The sequence below is a fragment of the Balaenoptera ricei genome, chromosome 18 (assembly GCF_028023285.1).
Source record: "Balaenoptera ricei isolate mBalRic1 chromosome 18, mBalRic1.hap2, whole genome shotgun sequence".
In the NCBI taxonomy this organism is placed as follows: Eukaryota; Metazoa; Chordata; class Mammalia; order Artiodactyla; family Balaenopteridae; genus Balaenoptera; species Balaenoptera ricei.
Window position 1 is genome coordinate 21,264,100 of NC_082656.1, and position 23,115 is coordinate 21,287,214.

Below are 23,115 nucleotides of genomic sequence, written 5' to 3' on the forward strand. Positions count from 1 at the left end.
CTCTTCAGGTTTTTGATTTTTTTTGAAGAAATAATTTAAAAGTTTGGAAAAATCTTCACACCTCAAGTTTTCAAAGTTTTGCCAAAAATACTGTTGCAGTAAGTGCAAATGCTTATGCAGTACAATCCATGCGTATGTATGTGGTGCCGGTTATCGGAGTCTGGTTCTGCAGTGTTTGAAATTACTGACTTTAGAACTTAAACGACAATGTTTTGGACAGTTTTGTGGACATATCTCTAGATTTTCGAATAATTTAGAATTTAATGAAATATTTCGATTATAACATGACAATTTCAAAAAGAGACTAAGAATGTAGGCGCAGGTATGTAGCAATTTGTGTCTGTAAAAATAGTTGTATTGTGAAACTAAGACTTTAACTGTGGGGATCTGGGAGGATCTAGTTTTATCAGGTGCATGCCTCTTACGCGCTTCCTAACTATTGGTGATTGGAAATGAACATTGATTGCATGTTTTAAGATATGCAAATTTATCTAATTTTCATATTTGTAAATTAAAACTAAAATCCCACAGGTGGATGCTATTTTACTTTCTGTACAAGTTATCAAACATTTAATAAGTTATCAGTGTTAATTTGTATTGTAATATGCACTGACATTTACATATAGAAAGCAGTTGTTTAACATTTATTTATAGAATTGGTTTTCAGTAAATTTTAGTCTTTCCTACCTCCCCCAAACCCCACTCTGCTTTTCATATAGAGTTGAGTTGGAGCTTTTTCAGCAGATATTTAGAAGCAGTTGAAATGTTAACTGGTGTTGGTATATATAAAGTGTCTTCTATTCTTTTTTGGTCGTTTGTATGTTGCAGTTCTGTTTACTTCGCTTTATAGTAGTTGCCAGCATGGGGTATTCTCCCTGCATAGTCTTTTTAACAAAATGTATTTTCTGCACAATGCTATAATATTGCCTTCCTCATACCTGTGTAGTCAGTTTAGTTCTGACGAATCTGTTCTGAATTCAGTTTGAAATTGTTTTAGTCTATCTACATATGAGCAATCGGCAAGATTGTTCAAGAAAGTTCTTTTTTTTCTTAAAATAAATTGTGTTAAGAAAAAAACCGCTCACACTATGCAACAAATAAACTTAACTGTTTTTCTTTCAAAACGAAGAAATATAAATATGAAGAGGTCTTATTTTTAATATAGCACTTTTAATTTTAGAATGCCAGTGGATATTTATTCTCCTATCAGTTAGTACCAGTAATTATGTAGCTTTAATTGCTTAGTTATTTGACAGTTTCCTAATATGATGGTGCTACTTATCCAGATTAAAGTGTTTTATGCTTTCATTTATGCTACCGGAAAATGAGATCTCAAAAAGATGTAATTGTGGATTGCAGTGAGAATACTAGAACTAATATGTTTTATTGACAAGATTTTAGTAATCAGGATTCAGAAATAATTTAGAAAGAGGCCCCTGTGTTTCTCCCTTCTCAGTCATATTTATAGCATGAAGCTATGAGTACTTTGTGATATTTGTAAGTTTCCGGGGGAAGGAGGACATTTCCCATTTATTAAGACTTTTTGTTGTGTCTTAATAGATTTAAACTTTGTGTCCCATGTTTTTCATTTTCTTTACGCCGCGCGGCTTGTGGGATCTTAGTTCCTCTGACCGAGGATCGAACCTGGGCCCTTGGCAGTGAGAGCTCGGAGTCCTAACTGCTGGACCTCCAGGGAATTCCCTTCATTTTCTTTGTCAGTTGAAAAAGTATTATAACTTATGATATTTATTTACTCTACAAATGGAGAGGAGAAATAGGAGAATAACTCAACAGACTTTTACCACTGTCACTCTGGCTTTGCTAATGCTCGTGTTTGGGAAAGACATGATAATGTGAGTGGGAGTGTGATGGTTACTTAAAACTAAAGAATAAATTGAAAACTGAGGGAAAGCCTTCAAAGTCTCTGAGATAGGGAAGACTTTAATATTTACATTTTTATCTTATTGTTTCTAATTTTTCTCATATATTTTGAAGCATTTACTTCTTATTGAAGCCTGTTCAGATATTAATTGAAAAAGTTTTCCTCCTCTCAGTCAAATCTACATTTTATTCTTTTGTGGTTTATCTTTCTCTTTGGGCCCAGATTTTTAGAGTGAAAATTCTAATCATCATATTAGATGGTAACATAGTTTTAAATTAATATATATGAGCAAATGTTTTTCTGGTGTACTGTAGGTTATGTGTATATATTTAGATAAATGGGATTTAAAATATTATATTTTGTATTTGCAAGTGTAAGGCATTTTATCTGTGCAAAAATCATAAATGTTTCATAATATTTAGATAATTTGTTGACTACTGATAGACGTTCCTAGATAGACGATCAGAAGAATTCCTGTTTCTGTCAATTAGAAAAGTTCAATTTCTACTTTTTCTTTTTTTGCCTCAGGGTTTTTTTTTCTTCTTCTTTTTTTCCTGTCTAGGCCTCCCTGTAACCTAGACCTGGTCCTGAAACTCAGTGTCATTTTAGGCCAAGGTCTGACGCTGTTGGACTCTCTAAGAAAAGAGGAGAATACGTCTTTATTTCATTGCTGTTCTTCCCTAAGTTGGAAGACTCAACAGTAGCAGAAGTAAAACTCCTGGGATAATCACTGTGTAGGTGAATCTTGTAGTTCTTGATGTCACCTGTAAAGGCTACTTTGTCTCTGTTGGAAGGAACTTTTTTAGTGTCAAGAATACAAGTATAGGAATAAGATTGGATCATTAGTCCTCACTTGATTGTCTGTCGCAGTCCAAACCCTTTGAAGTCTTCAAAGCTTATGTTAGGGATCTAGGATGGGAGAGAAGCTGTGAGGCCAAGCTTTCCAGCAGTAGGTCAGAGGAGGAGAGGGGTGCTGATCCAAGCAACAGGTTATAGGTGGGGAAGAGAAACAGTTAATAATACCCGGAGCCCTCAGAAAGACAAGAAAAGAGATAATATATGACCAGTGTTTCAAGTATAATAATAAATAGCTTGTTGCCCCAATTGTGGAAAACACTACGTTGATTTTTTTTGGAGGAGGGAGGGTGTGTTGGGAGTAGGGGCATGTTGGGGATAGAGATTTTGGGGGCACTGATAGTGGAAGGAAAAATGTAAGCTTAGGGTTACTTGTCTTGATGCAGTGTGGTGGGATGGTGTGCCTGTTTCCCAAGTTGTAGATAACTAATAATAACTAATAAGAAACATTTAGAACACATTCATTTTTAAGTTTATTAATAAATGTTTTAAAAATTGAATTAATGAATGAGGATTTCAATGTACACCTGTATGTTTTTATAGTAACAGATAATGAGACTTTAAAAATTTGTTTTTGTTCTAACTTTTTCCATACATTTTGTTACATGTTTACTTCGTATCGAATCTTAGTTGTAAATTATAAAAAAAGTGTTTTTCTCAGTTAATCAAAGCTCTGCGTTTTCTAGATCTTTCTCAGCTCCACTTATCACTAATCTTGGCTTTTATTTATGTTCAGTAAGTCAAATGTACATGTGGAATTTACCAACTTTTCCTTTATAAATTCCCATTTGGGCTGAGAATGAGCTCAAGAAAAGTTAAATCAGAGATTATATTACAATACTCATTCTAGTGTGGAGGGTGGACCTCATAGTTCCTTACTTGATGAACAGTTGATACATAAGTGATTTTATGTTGCACAAATTCTTGTTCACTTATGTGACACTCTATAATTTTTAAAAATTTGTAATTACTTTAAAGTTACTTTTTTTTGAATCACTAAAAATTGATTGTAATCGTAATTAATGATTACATTGTATATTAGAAAATAAGAATATTCATTTTTCCAATTTAAAACTACCATATTTTATCATATCATATTTTCCTTTTGGTTCATTACCTGTTAATTTGTCAAATGTCCATATTCTTTGGACCTTTTCAAAGTGTGACTTGACAAGAAGTATCTAACTGGACCAAACATTGTAATTTTTTTTTTAAAGTTTTGATTCTGTACTACCATGATTTAATTTCCTTTTAAGTGATAGGACCTTACTTTGAAACCCCATTAAAGAGCATTTGTGAACTTTATAGAGACCAGTTCTTTACCAAGTGGAACTTTTACTTCTTTAGTTGACATCATTCATTCTAGTAACTTTTGACTACTAACAAAATTTCAACTAATATTTAGTGTATAAAGTGTGATACGGTTTAGTTCCTTTTTCTTTCTCTTAGGCATTCCTACCCACTTCCCACAGTAGTGTACTCTCTAGATTATTCTAGGTCTAGAATTTAACATTGTTTTCTAACATATATCATAGTGCTGTTATCTGATATTTTCATTTCTAGTTGAATCACCTGATTGTATATTTTAGTTTCTAATGTTTTATTTACTTTTGTAAAATATTTTTATAATTCGTCTTTCTTTTCTTGTTAATAATAATGGTAAATAGCTTGTTTATTTCTTTTAGCACCTTTGACTTTTATGTCAATTCAATGCAGTATAGATTATCAAAACACCTTCACTTTTTCTCCACTGTTCTACAGCCTGTCATATTTTGAAAGGTCATTTATCAACATTGAGGGTTTTGTTTTTTGTTTTTGTTTTTTGTATCATTGCAAAATAAATTTCCTGATTATGCTGTTCTTCTTTGGCTTCTGTAAGACAAAGAAAATATTTAAATAGTATTTTTCTCCCAAGCTGATTTTTGGAACATAGCTGATGTTATCACTTAAACTGTGTAAAACATAATTTCTACTCCGACTAAAATTCTTACCTGATTTTATTTTGGGCAAAGCTTTCTTTAACCGTTAACTAGTTGATGGAGAATGGTAGCACAACTTTCTTTAAAAGACAGTTGTTAAATTTTGAAACAACTTTTATAAGGAACTTAGAAACTAAACGTTTTATAGTGTGTTTTCTGAAATTGAATGTACTATGGAAACTTAACTGTGTGAGTAGAATCTTACTCACTCTGTAGAAGAGGTAAAATTCTAGCCAAAAGATTCAGAATTGTTGAATCACTAATAAGGTATGTCTTAGAAGATAGTTTCTGTTTACCTCTGTTTACTTGTGACCTCTCCTATGGCTTTTTTCTTCTGAGAAAAATCCCCTGTAATTTTGCAGTGTTATCTTATCTACCATTTTATCTACTTGTAAGTTATTGGCTCAGTTATTTAAAACTGAAGAATTTTACAGTTTGCCTCTCTCTTTTTTGGTTAAAGTAGTACAAAATGTCAAAAATTAGAAGGAAGGTCACAGTGGAAAATACCAAGACCATATCTGATAGCACATCCCGAAGACCCAGTGTATTTGAGAGGCTTGGACCCAGCACTGGCAGTACAGCAGAGGTGAGTTGTCACTAGTACAGTCACAGGGGTTCTCTTGAATTCCTGTTCTTCAACTTCTTATTTATATCACAAAAGTGAATAGGTTGTTTTATTGTAGGAATATTGGTTTAGTAAATTTTTTAAAATGTGTTTCATAAAAAAGGAGTGAGATGGGCATTAGGGTTTATGGGCTTTTTTTTTTTTGATGTTTTTATTATTTGGGGAGTAATATATCTCAGGTTAGTTGGAATTTTGATAGCATTTATTTTAATTTTGTCCCACTAGCATCTTTTTTTCCAGAAATAAATATGACTAAATATGAAATTTACATAGTAATATCTGTCTCTTAGACACAGTGCCGTAACTGGCTGAAGACTGGCAACTGCCTCTATGGAAACACATGTAGATTCGTACATGGCCCTTCACCCCGTGGTAAAGGTTATAGCAGCAATTATAGAAGGTAAATTGAGAACTTTGAATTGTTCATATACTATTAGAAGATGGCTTTTGTAATTTATCTAGTATAAAAATCTGAAATACTACCATATATTTGGTCAGATTTTCTATTTTGGTGGTAGTCTTATCAATAGCCAAGATCGACAGGATCTTTTTAGTTGTTAATTGCAAGATTAATAAAGATGTTTGCTTTAAAATTAATTTGCTCAAAAATTTGTTTTTGTAATGTATGGCTTACTTTCGTGCCCTGCCCCCCAATTATATATTAAAGTGCTGTTTAAGACAGCAGAATTTCATGGATTTGCTTTTAGTGAGGAGAGACTACTTTCAACTCTTAAAATAGTAAAATTTAAATAAGTATAATTTTAGCTTTTTAAGATGTTGTAAATTCAAATCTTAATTACAAAAGATAATCTAATGCAAGCTCTGTAGGTTAAAATGCATTTGCCAAATCTCTTATCACAATATATTGAGGTAAAGGAAAGTATGTATTTATATGTGGATAAATGTACTACCTATTTAGAATATCATTTTTCCTTTAACAAAGGCAAGGCTAAATTAGACTTTCCTAATAAAAATCTTTTATTTTTCTTTTGGCTCCCTCATGATGATTTTGTTATGGTGTTTAAAGATGTAACATACATAAAGGTTGTCACAAAAGCAGTTTAAACTTGATGGGTAAACAACTGATTTACCTAGTCCTAAAATTGAATGTGCTGATTGCTTTGGCTTCAGCAACAGTGTAAAAACTGAACATTAGCATTTGGAGATTTCCTTTTTAGTTGGGTGAATTTTTGTGTATGTGTATAGATTTTGAAGTTTAACAGAACTTAAAATTCAAAACCTTAACATTAGCTGACTTTCTGTTCACTTAAATGTTGTACATTGTTAGGTTACTTGTGATGCTGAATACTCTGTTTTATTTGTATTAAGATTGTCATCTGTCCCTCCTGTCAATGTGGGAAAGTTAGTCTTTATAAGTTTAATACCTGTACAAACACACACATACCTGGAGAAACTGTTTCAATAATTTTAATGTTTTGCTTATATTATTACTGTACTTTTAATACATGCTTTACTTCATCTGTGACATTAACATACTCAAAATTTTTATACAAGAGATGGTTGTGAGGAAAATGGGCAGAGAAATTTGTCTAAAATGGAAAAAAGTAGTGTCATTACTAGATTTAGAATAAAGGATTTTTTGTTATAATTTTGCTATTTTGTGCATTTTTTTCCCCCAATAACTTCCTTTGTATTTGTGTATTTTCCCTTTTTTTTGTAAGGAAGAAAAATATAGTTCATAATGTGATTCAGAGATGGAAAGAAAAGTAATATATTTCAGAAATGCTTACTTAGTCACAAATCATTTAAGTCACTGAGCATTCACTGTATGTAGAGCATTCTGTTAGGTACTGTTTAGGATAGAAACAAGTTTATAATAAACTGTCTTATTATATAAAGGAGACTAGGGCACATAAAATTTACATGTGCATCATAATTATAATTTAAAGCATTTAAATGCTGGTTCTTAATAAGAAGTTCCATTTACCAGTTCAGCTTGAACTGTTAAAACATTTAATATAGATCTATAAAATGTGCATGTAAATGTTAATGAGATCCTTTAAAGTGAATTGACTGAAATCATTTTTTCACTAATCATGTGATTTGTGTTAATGATTGATAAAGGACTCGATTTGATTGAACAGCTATTACTTGAAATAGATGTGAATATTTTTGTAATTTGTTTATATCCTTTAAAAACATTATACACACTTTTTTTTGGTGGCTAAAGAGGGACATATCATTCCTTAACAACTATTGCCCTCTTTTAATGGTGCTCTAGGAATAGTCTATAAAAGCAGTGTGTTTTCTACCTCTGCTTTATTTTTCTCACTTAGTGATGGTGTGAAAATAATTGAACAGCCATTTATCAAATTGCTAGTATAAATTATGAAGCTTTACCAGTGTTAAATATAAATATGTATATTTTTCCTTAATTAAAAACAAGAGTATAAAAGCAGAGAATAAACTCATTGTTGAAAATCTTGCTTTGAATTTTTCAACTACTTTCTATTCTGAAATAATTTCAAATTTAAGAAGAGTTGTAAGAATAACATTCAAAATTCCTGTATTTGCTTTCATTCTTGAGATGCGTAAAATATTTTCACAGTTGTTGGTGTCGCATCCAACCATATACATGTATAGATGATAATACTGTTGTTTCTAGATTAATTTTGCAGTGCTGTGGTTTAAAACTTTACCTTCCTACTTTTTGCTTTCAAATATAACTAATATATTTATGTGATTCATAGGAAAACAAATTAAGCTATTAATTACAAATTCCTTTCTCTCAGCTCACCTGTAGTTTCTTATTAATATCACCAGTACCTGCCACCCCATGGAGTTTTAATGTATGCATTTTGATTGGTACTGGGAGAAAACTTGTAAGTGATGCTCATATTTTTTTATATATTAATATATAAGCTGAAATTTAGTAATTGTTTTTCTGACGTTTAGGAGCCATGGATAGTAGAAAACTATATTTAGATTTGTGAGGTTATTTCTGTAAATATATTCTTATAAAATGTTATATAAATATAGATTTTTGTTGTTTTGTTTTGTTTTTTGTTTTGTTTTTGTTTTTTGGTTCAAAGGTCACCAGAAAGACCTACAGGGGATCTTAGAGAAAGAATGAAGAACAAGCGCCAAGATGTGGACACTGAGTCCCAGAAACGAAATACAGAGGAGTCATCCTCACCTGTTAGGGTAGGAATGAATTTCCCAAAACAAAGTTAAATTTCAGTAGTGATTTATTATTTATGTTCTATTTTAAATATTATCTTGTGTGCTAAATATATGGTAAATGTGTAATGTTGCATTACAGTGTTCTATATGGATAATGTAATTTAGAGGGAAAAAGTCCTCTGGAAAAACTCATAATTCTTAACCGTTTTAGTTCTTGGTGGTAGTTAAAATGAAGGGACCTGGTTGGCAGAGCTCCAGCTGAACTTCATAGGGTTTCTGTGCCATGGTGGACATCACGAGTATTTAAATGTATTCTTAAGTTTTCAGAATTCAGCCAGCCATCGTTTCCTGCCCGCTTCCAAGAAGGGTTGAAGTGCCTTGCAGTAGAACACTTTTAAATTAAAACAGTGAAGGCAAGGCATGGTGGTGACAGAAACTGAACTAGAAAGCACATATGATCCCAGAATTTAGTGGTGAAACCAAAAGAGAAGCACAATTTATGATGTAGTTTATTGATTAAAAGAAAACATAGATGTTTGTCAGGAATGGAAATTGCCCAGATCTAATTTTTTTTTTTAAAGAAATTTATCGTGCTCTTGTGTGTGCATTTGCAACGAATTTATTGAGATACAGTTCATCCATTTAAAGTGTACACTTGGGCAGCTTTTCACATATTCAGTCATGCTTCCATCACCACAGTCTATTTTAGAACAATTTCATCACCCCAGAAAGAATACCCATAACCTTTAGCGGTCATTTCCCTAGCCCCTCAGTTGACCACCAGCCCTGGGCAAACACTATTCCAGTTACTGTCACTGTAGATTTGCCTATTCTGGTTATTTATATAAATGGAGTCATACAATATGTGAGTCTTTTTGTCACTAGCTTCTTTCACTTAGCATAGTGTTTTCAAGGTTCGTGAAAGATTAGGGGATGTATCAGTATTTCACTTCTTGTTTTTGCCAAGTAATATTCCATTGTATTGAGATATCACATTCTGTTTATCCATTCATCAGTTGATGAATGTTCGGGTTGTTTCCACGTTTTGGCTCTTATGAATAATGCTGCTATGAACATTTGTATACAAGTTTTTGTGTGGCCATATGTTTTTATTTCTCTTGAGTTTATATCTGGGAGTGGGATTGCTCAGTCATATGGTAACTATGTTTAACCTTTTGAGGAACTGCTAGGATGTTTTCCAAAGCAGCTGCACCATTTTAAATTCTTTACATCAGTGTGTGAGATTTCCAATACGCCACATCTTTGCCAAAATTTGCTGTTATCTAACTTTTTGATTATACCTATCCTATTGGTAATCTCATTGTAGTTTTGACTTGCATTTCCCTGATTGCTAGTGATGTTGAACATCTTCTTGTGTGCTTATTGGCCATTTGTATATGTTCTTTGGAGAAATGTCTATTCAGATCCTTTGTCCATTTTTAGATTGGGTTGTCTTTTTATTGTTGATTTGTAAGAATTCTTTATGTATTTTGGATCCAAGTCCCTTATATATATGATTTGCAAAAATTTTCTCCTATTCTGTGGGTTGTCTTTTCATGTTCTTGATGGTGTCCTTTAAAAAACAAATGTTTTTAATTTGATGAAATCCAATTTATCTATATTTTTGTTGTGCTTTTGGTGTCACATTTAAGAAACTGTTGTCTAATTCAAGGTCAGAAAGATTTATGCCTATGTTTTCTTCAAAGAATCTTAGAGCTTTAGCTCTTGCATTTAAATCTTTGATCCATTTTGAGTTAATTTTTATTTATGGTGTGAGGTAAGGGTCCAACCTCATTCTTTTGCATATGGATATCTAGTTGTCTCATTATAACCTTTTTACGAAAGTTACTGAATTGTATAAGCAGCAACCTCTTTGATAATTTTAGATATATAGAAGCTTTCTTTTGGCTATTTTGATTCTTGAAGAAAAGCTGTGTCACAGTTTTACATTACAGTTTGTAAAGACATCTTTGGGGACTTAAAGTAATGCAGTTTTAAGTATGTAGCTTTCTAATGTCTGATATGATACATAAAACCGTTTTAGAAATCTCATATGGTAGTTCTCAGCTGGCAGTATGTATCAAAATCCTTTTGGAGGAGAAATGGTCTTTTTCAAAATATACACGCAGGTACTTTACCCTTAATCTACTGAATTAGAATTTCTGGGTAGGGGCTGAGCGTGTGTATTGCATTTTGAAATAACTTTTTATTTCAGAATAATGAATGGACTCCATGGTTTGCTGGTATATGTTTAACAACCACTCAGAAAAAAAGAAAGCCATACTTTGTAGGATTTACCAATTTCTTTGGTGTAAATACTCCCATCATGGTCAGTTTCAAGCTTCTAAAATGGTATCACTGAATACAGAGTTGGGAAGTGTGGGAATACACACACACAATAAATGTAATTACCCACAAGAGTAAAGTATACTAAAATATTTGGGAAGTGGGTTTTGAATAATTAGTACTGTTGTTTTTAATATTACTTATTTAATTGTTAGTTTTTATAATTTAATTTTTAGTTACAGTTTGTGCAGTTCCTAAAAATTTAACGGTTAGCTCTTGTGAGTCAGTGTGAACTGGCTCCAGCATACCACTAGGTGGACTGTACTTAATGTAAAGGGCAGACATCTGGAATTCATATTCTGAACACATTACTTTAGGAATTGTTATTTAATGCTACTGTCAGTTTCCTTATCTGTAAAATGGAGGTGATAGCTATATTATCGTGTTGCTGTGAAGAAACTATATGTAAAACAAGTATCATGACTGACTCTTCCAATGTGACAGCTTAATAAATGGTATGTACTGGTATTAGAATAGCTCTTAGCCTTTTTTCTCAAATATAAATTGGTTTTAGGCTCTTAATAGGAGATGAATATCGGCATTGGAGATTGAGGTTTTTAACAGATATCAAAGTGTAAGTAGTTGTTGATTGTAAAGGTTTATATGTTCAGCATATCATGTTAGTAGACAGCAAAGTTGGTATTTTGTTACGACATTTAAAGCCTGATTCTTGCTTTCCATAGATGAGATAGCCCTCAAAGGCACTTAGCTTCATGCACACCTAAGAGATAAAGTCTCAAGATTCAAGAGTAGTCAGGTTTTAGGGAATTCACTATCCAAACTTAGAGAAAACTGTTAATAAGTTAGGATACCAAGTATTAATTATTTTGAGTGCTATATCTGGCACGAAAACAGGTGCTGATCATTTCTATGGTACATTCCCTATTGTAACATGTGTGACTCTTGATCTTCACATAATGAATTTCTATGGGAAAATCAGATGTAGTTTATGTAGGGGGCAAGTATCGCATAGGTAACATAGCATGGCTAAGATAGGATGTGTGTGATTTTCCGCAAACTAATTCCACCGTTTCTCTGCTATTGACCTCAACTCCAATGTGTCTGAGGTTGATAAACCCTGAACTTGTGGAGAGACAAATTCATAAATAGGTAAACTGTAATGCTATAGACTGTGGTAGTATGTCAGAGAGAGATGAGCAAAGCTCACAGTGGAGGGAATAAATAACTGCCTGGGGAACCAGAGGAAAATGACATTTGCACTGGATGTTGAAGGATAGATGGGATGAAGGAGGGAATGGGTGAGAGTCTAGGAAGAGGAAGAAAACCAACACAATAACAATAAGGAGTTTTAAAGGACTAGTGTGTTTGAGAACCTATGAAGCTGTGCGCCTAGAGTGAAAGAATTAATGGCATGTGTATGTGAGATGAGGGCTGAAGAGATCTATCTTGTTTACCAATTCACCTCCAGACCCTGGAACTAGTAAGTTCACTTACTGAATAAATGAGAAGTGATTCTGATGTGCAGCCATTGTTGAGAACTCCTGATGGTCTCAGGTCTGTGCTGTCCAGTGGGGCTGTTGAGCACTTGAAGTGTAGCTAGTCTGAATTGAGACGTGCTGTAAATGTAAAATACATACTGAATTTCAAGGACATAGTATGAAAAAAAGAAAGTCAAATATCTCATTAATAATTTTTTATGTTGGTCATATGTTGCATTGGCAATATTTTGGACATATTGGCTGGTCTAGGTGATCAGAACCATGCTTAACATAATGGAACTGAATTTAACATGGTGAGAGGCTAATTTGAGGTAGTGTCAGTAGGATTTGCTGACCAAAAGAATGAGTGGAGGGGAGGTGTTCAGCCTAACTACAGGCTTTCCATGCTATTAACTAAGATGGAAAGGCCCCTTTTGTACGCTAGACTCATAGCATCACGGACTACTAACTTTTGGCACTGTTTTCTGTATTTGCACAGACACTAATATGCTATTTTAGAACATTTGTGAAATAATAAACATATTTTTATGGTACTGGATACTTTCCAGCAGTCTATAGAACTTTTCAAATGCAGTAATTGAATTGTGTTTTCTTCTTCTATAACAGAGACTTGTTATTTTACATAATTCGAGTACAAAATTAAAATAGCTTTGAAAGCAAAATTAGACCTGTGAATATAGAGTCAGGAGGAACATTCAAGCATTTGTTGATGATTAGGGCATGCATGTGCTATAGGGGATCTCTGTCTCTTAAGAGAAGCTTTGTGGCCACATTCAAGGAAGTATAAAGTAATTCCTCATTGTGGGAGGATATCTAATAGTTGAGGATTTAGAGATGCCCTGTGAGCATCCCTTGCTCACCTGAAATCTTACCTCAGAGCAGATGGGCAATGGTCTGAGTTTATTTGTATGAATTGACCTTTTAAAACATTTTTTTTCTTTTTTAAGTTATAAAATACATTATACATTTACCATTTTAAACATTTTTAAGTGCACAGTTCTGTGGCATTAAGTATATTCACATTGTTATGCAATCTTTACCACCATCCATCTCCAGTATTTTTCATGATCTTTGTTTTTAAAGTCTTAATCTTTTTTGTCAATCTGCTTTCTCATATATGAAATTAAAACCATTGGAATAATGTTTCAACTGATCTGTGTAATATATTTAAAAATATTTTTTCTTAATCTATCATGTTAATGACCTTCTCTGGTTCCAATAATAAGTCATTTTCAGAAGTTTTTCTTTTGAGACTTCAGAATGATGTTCCCTTTTCCTTGTCCAGTATTTTTTCAAAGGTCATTTTTATCATTTCCTACCCCACCTCAACCTGATGACTTATCTTCAGAGAATCTATTTAGACTTGATATTTATCCTCGCCTCCACTCTGGATCTATTTAAGATGACTACTATGCAAATTACTTTTTCAGATCTCAGTCTTTAGCTGAATCTCAAGTTGATTATCCAACTTCCAGCCTCTTTCAGATATTTTATAGGCTACCATTGATTTTGACTTTGCACACTACGATTGATTTTGACCTACCCTTAGTGCTTGGTTCTCTGGTATTCTGAATTGAGAACTAATTTCTAGCATGAAGCTTTCTGTCTCTGGGAACTGTACCTCCCAGAATGTATACATAATTATTAGTTTTGCTTCATAGTCCCCTACCCAGTTCTATTCCTGTCCCTCATTTCCCTCCCCCCACCACCTAAAAAAATTCCCTTGTTCTTTTTCTACATCTTGATATTTCTGGCTAGATGAGGAAAAAGTTTCACTGATAAGGAAGGAGATAGGACTATATGTGTTATAAAAAGCTGCCTCATGCAATGGAGGACTTTAACTTAGAAGGCCTTATTAACAGTTTTATAACTATCCTGAGTAAGTCTCTTGCACCAATATGTCACAAGTTATAGTGAGAACCAAGTGAGGACGTACATGTGAAAATTCTTTGGAAAGAATAAAACACAGTAAATGTAAAACAGCAAGAGTAGAGAGTCACCAAATTAAAAATTTGAGAAGTGAGTATAGGATTAAGTAGAACAGATGAGTGTTGTTTACCCATTTCAAAGGAAAAGGTTTAGAAGAGAAGGGGAAGGGTGTAAGTGGAGATACAATATATACCACCTGGTAGGAATTTGATAATGTATATATAGTACATGATTGATTACGGTGATTTTTAAATGTAGATTAAAATGTTCACTTTATATAAAAAATATGTCTTTAGCCTTGTATGATCTGCAAATGTATAATATTTTTTGATAGTATTAAAAGGAGTTCCAGTTGCCAAACCTTGGCGTAAAACAACCATTTATTTTGTTCATGGATTCTGTCAGGAAATCAGAAAGGGCACAGTAGGCATGGCTTATCTCTTCCTTTATGTCTGGAACCTCAGCTAAAGTACTGGGATGCTGGAGGTGGGAATCATTTGAAGATTTTTTCACTCCCATGTCTGGTTGTTGATGCTGGAAGTCAGCTGGAGGCCTCAGTTTCTCTTTATGTGGACCTCTTTGTTTGGGTAGCATGGGCTTTTTCTCTGATGGCTAGGAGATAGAGAGAGAGAGAGAGAGCGCGCTAAAATCTGGTACTAGGTGTGCTTGTTCCTACTGGGGTGGTGTTTTTTTTAGGCCCTCTCAGCTGACAGAGCAACGAAATATATGTGTGTATACTAATTGGTGTATATGCATATATCTATAAATATTACAAGCAACCGTCTTTATCTGTATTGAGCTAAACATGAGTTCTTATTGATGTCTCTTAACTCTAATTCAGTACCACTATTATTCTTTTGTTCTTTTTTCTTTTTTCTTTTTTTTTTTCCTCAAATGTCCCTTCCTTAGCTTGTGGGAGGTCTTTATATTAGATCCTGAGCTCTGTTTGAAAGTTTACTTTACAAAATGTATTCATTTTAAGTGTACCATTTGAGTCTTGACAAATGTACACACCTGTATAACCACCACCACAATGAAGATACAGAACATTTCCATCAACCCAGAACATATCTTCATGTCTTTTTAGAGTCAGTCCCCTCTCAAGCCAGGCTCCTGACAACCTCTGATCTGTCACTATGATGGAACCAGATATTATATGTTCTTGGGTCTTGGTTCTTTTAGCACAGTAGTTTTGAAATGCTGCCATGTTGTCGTATGTGTCAACAGTTTGTTCCTTTTATTGTGCGTTAGTGTTTTATTATATGGATATGTCAAGATTTGTTATCCATTCCCCAGTTGATGGACATGAGAGTTGTTTTCTGGTTATTATGGCTATTGGCCATATGGTTTTCTGGTTATTTTGGCTATTATGAATAAAGCTGCTGTGAACATTTGTGTACAAGTCTTTGTGTGGACATATGTTTTCTGTGGGTAAATACCTAGAGGTGGAATTACTGAGTCATATGTTATGTGTATGTTATGTGTCTTTTAACTTTATAAGAAACTGCCAAGTAGTTTTCCCTAGTGGTTATTCCATTTTACATCCTCAACCCACAGTGTATGAGAGTTTCAGTTGCTCTACATTCTTGCCAACACTTGGCATTGCTCTACTGGGTATATAGTGGTTTTAATTTGCATTTCCTTTTTTTTAATTAATTAATTTATTTTTGGCTGCGTTGGGTCTTCGTTGCTGCGTGCAGGCTTTCTCTAGTTGCAGCGAGTGGGGGCTACTGTTTGTTGCGGCGTGCGGGCTTCTCATTGCGGTGGCTTCTCTTGTTGCTGAGCACGGGCTCTAGGTGCGAGGGCTTCCATAGTTGTGGCGTGCAGGCTCAGTAGTTGTGGCGCACGGGCTTAGTTGCTCCATGGCATGTGGGATCTTCCTGACAGGGCTCGAACCATGTCCTCTGCATTGGCAGGCAGATTCTTAACCACTGAGCCACCAGGGAGGTCTCTTAATTTTCATTTCTTGATGATTAGTGATGTTGAGCATCTTTTCATGTGTTTATTGGCCTTTTATATATTTTTTGTGAAGTGTCTGTTTATGTCTTTAGCTTATAAGTTGGGCTGTTTGTCTTACTACAGATTTGTGTGTCTTATATGTTCTGAATACCACCAGTCATTTGTAGGATATGTGTATTGCAAATATATTTTCCCAGTATGTGACTTGCCTTTTCATTTTCTTTGTGGTGTCTTTTTTTTTTTTTTTTTTTTTTTGCTGCACCGTGCAGCATGCGGGATCTTAGTTCCCCGACCAGGGATCAAACCCATGCCCCCTGCAGTGGAAGCACGGAGTCTTAACCACTGGACTGCCAGGGAAGTCCCTGTGGTGTCTTTAAAGATATCCTTTAATTTTGATGAAGTCCAATTATATCCTGCCTGTATTGACACAGCTTCAGTAGTCCTTGATAGTTTCTTTGTTTCTGTTAAGATGTTCCCAGCTTATTGTATATATTTTATATCCTCTACTTGGAGTCAGCCATTTTCCCCTACCTGCAGCCCTGGTTCTTTTATTGGGAGATGGTATTTCAGGACCACTACTTGGAAACCACTAGATTAGTCGTTTTTAGGGCTTTTCATTTTATTTCACCTAGGAAATACATATGTATCTTCTCTTTAAAAACATGCAAACAAACATGAGTTCAAGTAGTTCAAATTTAGAATTGCAAGACTTTTACCTAATTCTTTGATTTTATAGTTGTATCACTTTCTCTTATGCTGAAAATTTTAGTCCCTGTTGACATTCATTTGCATTATCTTACATTTAATAGTTCCAGAGTAATAATTAACAATAGTATTAATAATATGATTACTTCGAACAGTTTAAGATGTCTTTGTAGTTCTTAGGCTATATCCCGTGAGGGAAATATCTGTGATATATGTTTCTTAGGAAGAGATAGTCAAATTATTGTATTTTTTAAAAATTAATTTTTATTGGAGTGTAGTTGATTTTCAGTGTTGTTAGTTTCTGCTCTATAGCAAAGTGCAAATTATTGTATTTTAAGTCACTTGAACAGTTGTCTATGTGGTTAAACCACAAAATTGATGAAGTTGGGTTGATTCATTTCATTTTGATTTTAGTTTTAGGGGTTTTTTAAAAATATAATTTTGTTTTCTAAGTATATAAAACATTTTCATGGTTTCAAAGTTATGAGACTGATGCCTGCTGGGCTAATGAGGTACCTTATGGTTTCAAAGTTAAATCTACAGAACAGGTTACATTCAGGAAAGTCTACCTTTTATCTCTTGATCACTCTACTTTTTTTCCTATAAATAACCCAAAAACTAACTTATTGGATTATCCCACTACTTTAAAATATATATACACGACTATTTGCAGGTGACATGATACTATATATAGAAAACCCTAAAGACTCCACCAGAAAAACTTTTAGACTAATAAATGAATTCAGTAAAGTTGCAGGCTGTGAGATTAATATACAGAAATCTGTGGCATTTCTATACACTAATAATGATCTATCAGAAAGAAAAATTAAGAAAAATCTATTTACAGCTGCCTCACAAAGAATAAAATACATAGAAATAAATTTAGCCAGGGAGGTGAAAGACCTATACCCTGAAAACTGTAAGACATTGATGAAAGGGATTGAAGATGACACAAATAAATGGAAAGAAATAACCATACTCATGGATTGGAAGAATTAGGATTGTTAAAATATCCATGCTACCCAAAGCAACCTACAGATTTGTTGATTCCTTCAGAATTTCTACATAGACAATCATATCATCTGTGAACAAAGACACTTATTTCTTCCTTCTCAATCTGTATACTTTTTATGTCCTTTTCTTGTTTTATTGCATTAGCTAGGACTTCCATTATGATGGTGAAAAGGAATGGTGAGAGGGGACATCCTTGTTTTGTTCCTGAGGTTAGCAAGAAAGTTTCTCACCATTATTTATGATATTAACTGTAGGTTTTGTATAGATGTTCTTTATCCAGTTGAGGAAGTTCTCCTCTGTTTCTAGTCTGTTAAGAGTTTTTATCATGAATGAGTGTTGGATTTTGTCAAATACTTTTTCTTTGTCTATTGATATGGTCATGTCATCTTTTTCTTTTTTAGTCTGTTGATGCGATGAATTACCTTAATTGACTTTTGAATGTTGAACCACCCTTGCATAGCTGGTATAAATCCCACTTGGTTGTGGTGTATAATTATTTTTAGATATTGTTGGATTTCATTTGCTTATATTTTGCTAATGTGTTCAGGAGTTTTGCATCAATGCCCATGAGAGATCTTGGTCCTTTTTTTTCTGTTTTTTTTTCTTGTAGTGTCTTCATCTGGTTTTGGTATTAGATATTTAGGTATTAATGCTGGCCTCAGAATAATTCTGTAATTATTCCCTCTGCTTCTGTCTTCTGGAAAAGATTGTAGAGAATTGGTATAAGTTCTTTCTTAAATGTTTGATAGAATTCACACATGAACCCATATGGACCTGGTGCTTTATGTTTTGAAAGGTTATTAATTATTGATTCAGTTTCTTCAGTAGATATAAGTCTGTTCAGATTGTCTATTCTTGATGTGTGAGTTTTGGCAGATTGTGTCTCTCAAGTAATTAGTCCATTTCATCTAGATTATCAAATTTGTGGGCATAACATTATTCATAGTATTCCTTTGTTATTCTTTAAATGTCTTTGGAATCTGTAGTGATGTCTCTTCTTTTGTTTCTGATATTGGTAATTTTTGTTTTCTCTCTTTTTTTCTTAGTTAGCCTGCGTAGAAGCTTGATCTTTTCAAAGAACTGGCTTTTGGTTTTGTTGGTTTTTCTCTGTTGATTTCCTGTTTTCAGTTTCATTGATTTCTGCTCTAATTTCTGTTATTTTTCTTCAGCTTACTTTAGATTTCAGTTGCTCTTCTTTTTCAAGTTTTCTAAGGTGGAAACTTAGATTATTGATTTTAGAGCTTTCTTCATTTCTACTATATGAATTCAGTGCTATAAATTTTTCTCTAAACACTGTTTTCGCTGCATCCCACAAATTTTGATAAATTGTATTTTATTTTCATTTAGTTTGAAATATTTTGAAATTTGAGATTTCTTCTTTGACCCATGTGTTAAGTAGAAGTGTGTCGTTTAATCTCCACATATTTTGGGATTATCCAGCTATCTTTCCGTTATTAATTTCCAGTTTAATTCCATTGTGGTCTGAGATTAGACATTATATGATTTTTGTTCTTTTAAAAGTGTGTTTTATGGTCCAGAATATGGTCCATAAAATGGTCCAGAATGTTCCACGTGAGCTTGAGAAGAATGTGTTTTCTAATGTCATCAGATGAAGTAGTCTGTCGATGTGAGTTATATCCAGTAGATTGAAGGTGCTTTTGATTTCAACTGTTTTCTTGCTAATTTTCTCCCTGCTGGATCTGTACATTTCTGATAGAGGGGTGTTAGAGTCTCCAAATGTATTAGTGGATCATGTATATCTCCTTGCAGTAATATCAGTTTTTACTTCATATATTTTGACACTGTTGTTAGGTGCATATATACTAAGGATTGTTATGTCTTTTGAAGAATTGTCCCCTTTATCATTATGTAATGCCCTTTTGTCCTTGCTGACTTTCCTTATTCTGAAGTCTGCCTGTTTGAAATTAACATATCTACTCCCACTCTAGCATAGTATATCTTTCTCCATCCCCTTCCTCTTAATTTATATGTGTCTTTATTTTTATAGTTGGTTTCTCATAGACAGCATATAGCTAGCTGGGTCTTGTTTTTTGATCCACTCTGACAATCTCTGTGTTTTAATTGGTGTGTTTAGTCTATTGATGTTTAAAGTAATATTGATACAGTTGTATTAATATCTACTGTAATTGTTACTGTTTTCTATTTGTTATACCATTGTTCTTTGTTCCTATTTTTTGTCTTCCACTCTTTTTGTGCCTTTTATGGTTTGAATTGAGCATTTTATACTATTACATGTTCTCTTCTTTCTTAACGTATCAATTATACTTGTTATTTTTACTTTTTTAGTGGTTGCCCTAGAGTTTGCAATTACATTTACGATTAATTCAAGTCTACCTTCAAATAATACTATAGCACTTCACAGGTAGTCCAAGTACCTTATAATAACAAAATATTCCTAATTCTTTGCTCTGCAATATCTTAAGTGGTATCAGGATTTTCTGCTCTTGAAAGGTTTGGTAGAATTCCCATGTGAAACCACCTGAGTCTGATACTATTTTATGAAGAAGTTGTGTAAGTAATTTATTTTTCCAGTGGAAATTAGTAGACTTTTGACTTTAAGTCAGTTTTGTTAATTTTTTTTCTAGAATATTATGTACTTTGTCTAGGTTTTTAAACTAGTTTGCATAGAGTTGTGCAAAGAAATCACATTTTTCAGTTTTCTCTGTTCTAATGGCTATTTTCACATTGTCATACAGGATTTTGAATACTTGGGCTTTTTCCCTTTTTCCTTCATTAGTTTAGTCAGTGGTTTATTTGCATCAGCTTTTGGGTTTATATATTAGTTCTTTCTCTTTTCAACACATTTATTTCTCTTTATTAATTCCTTCCTTGGTTTATTGTATTTCTTTTCTTTTTTGAATTGGTGGAACATTTATTTATTTATTTTCATATACACACATGTATTTAATGCTATAAGCATTTTTCTGATAACTGCTTTAGCTGAATTCCATGGATCTCATATATCATGCTTTCGTTGTCATTATTTTTAGGGAATTCTCATCTTTAGGTTTGTATTTCACCTGTGGTCCAATAATTGCTTAATGGCATGTTTAAAGTTTTTTGGATTGAAGAGCCTTTTGTTTGTTTTATGTGTGTATTCTTTTGATTTTTTAAAAAATAACTTTTATATTATTGCTTTTTGTATTTCTTTTTCTCAGATTTGGTAAGATTTTCTTTGTGGCCTAAGATATGGTCAGTTTTTCTGAATGTTCTGTATATGCTTAAAAAGAAGGTATATCTTCTATTTTTTGGCTTTCAGGTTCTAAAGTATATCTGAAACATCTGTTGTTTTGATCTCCTGTAGTTTTCATATCTTTGTCTACTTGATCTATCTTGGTTTGAGAATGTCTTTTAAAGTATCTTGTTAGTAGTATGCTTCTGTCTAGTTCACTCCCTATCTCCTGTAGCTGTGCTCTTCAGTGCTGTATTAGTCGGTACACAGATATAGAAATATTAATAATTGTTCTCTCTTCATTGTAATTTTTAAAATGTGGTGCTTGGAGATGACCTGATTTTTGTTATCTGTTGACTGTTTTTTGAAGTTTATAATCTTATTTGTTTATTTGTGACTCTGCTTATTCTGAGACGAGCTAGTATAATTTTTGTGACCACTTCATAAAAGAAAATCTCTGATAACCCTATTATGGGATTTTTCTTCAGTATAGTATAAACAAAATAAACTACAGTTTCCTAAGTGTAGATCTAAGTTTCTTTACCATCTGTGTTTCTATAGTGTTGAAAGGATCTAAAATTGCACATCTGTGAATCATTTTAAAATTTCAAAATGTCAGTTATATCTGTCCTAAAAGCTATATACTGAGCTAAGTTGTTGGGCTAATATTCAGGCCAAAAAACCACAATAAGCATTGTTCATTATTTTAAAGTTTTTAGCCTTGATCAGAAGTGTCCAGTTGAAAAGTTTTGAAAACATTAAAGTGAGAACCATAATCTTTTAAAAATTAATAATAGCTTTTTGAATTGTTAATAGCTTTGATATAATATGTGATAGTAAATGACAGAAGAAAACTTTGGATTAACATTAACTTTAACTCGAGCTGCTGAAAGAAGAGTTTTACGTGCTTTCTCAAGAACGTAAACAGCAGCAAAACAAAGACAGAATTGAAACCAAGGATTGAGCAGCAAGTGTGAAAGCCGGTAGTGACTTTAAGACTTTTACAGGTATTAGAGCTGCTCAGACAGTAAGCCTTGGGTCCATCTGTGAAGAGAGAACTGGTGACTTGGAAGATGGAGTTGAAGAGTTTATCCAGAATGCAGCACATAAAAACAAGGTTATAGAAAATATTGAAGAGGTTCACAGATGTGGGGGAAAAACTTAGAAAACCTAGTGTACATCTAATTGGAATCCCAGGAAAAAAATAGAAAATGGGAAAGGCAATATTGAAAGAAATAGTGGCTGAGAATTTTCCATAATTAATGAGATATAAGCCTGCAGAAAGCACAATACATATCAAGTAGATATTATATCATAACTGCAAAACATGAGAGGCATAGAGAGAATATTGGAAACACCCAGAGATAAAAGGCAGATCTTTCTACAAAGGAATGATAGACTGATACCGTCAGTAACAATAATGGAAGCCAAAATACAGTGGAATGATATTTTCAAAGCTGAGGTGAATGTATGAACCCAGTTATGAGCCCAGAAAAACTGCTTTTCAAGAATGAGGATATAATAAAGAAGCTTTCTGGTAAAATTAAGAGTGTTGACTACCAGGAGACCTTCATTACTTAGAGAATGTCTAAAAGGATATACATCAGGAAGATGGAAAATGACCTTAGAAGGAAGGTCCAAAATGCAACAGTAAAGGTGAACAGAGAAAACGTTTACTAGGTCGGAAAGTGTATTTTTTTTTTATGGCCTATGCAGTTGTCGAAAGTGTGGCATTGTACTCTGAGGAGGTGAAGTGTGGTACCAAAGGTATGGTATAAATTACTTTGAACTCCCCAGAATCCATTCAGTTTTTTTCATTTTGAAGCTGCATTTTGGTTTGGGGAATTGACCCCAGATTCACTGCTAGACCCTCATTAGTCTAATCTGGTCATAATAATCCCATTCTCCTTGCTAATTCTGTTGATTCAGGAACCAGGCCTAATTCATTTAGCCTGTGGCTATTATCTTGATATCAGTTATTGATTCAGATGTGGCCATGTGACTGAAGTTGGCCTACTCAGACT

General features: G+C 33.3%; 1 protein-coding gene across 8 annotated transcripts in view; it reads left to right on the forward strand.

Annotated features, from left to right (window-relative positions):
- ZC3H13 (zinc finger CCCH-type containing 13) overlaps positions 1-23,115 on the forward strand; it is an 86,653-nt gene that overhangs the window by 1,077 nt on the left and 62,461 nt on the right. For 4 of the 8 annotated variants that reach the window (XM_059902853.1, XM_059902858.1, XM_059902859.1 and 1 more), the window contains exons 2-4: positions 5,177-5,302; positions 5,632-5,741; positions 8,395-8,506. The exons of 1 other annotated variant lie outside the window; for it this stretch is intronic. In XM_059902853.1, coding sequence (XP_059758836.1) covers positions 5,186-5,302; positions 5,632-5,741; positions 8,395-8,506 — 339 coding nt within the window. In that variant the 5' untranslated portion in view covers positions 5,177-5,185. Of the gene's footprint in view, positions 1-2,473; positions 2,617-5,176; positions 5,303-5,631; positions 5,742-8,394; positions 8,507-23,115 lie in introns of those variants that run through there. 3 more of the 8 variants (XM_059902854.1, XM_059902857.1, XM_059902855.1) reach the window with 3 other exon arrangements.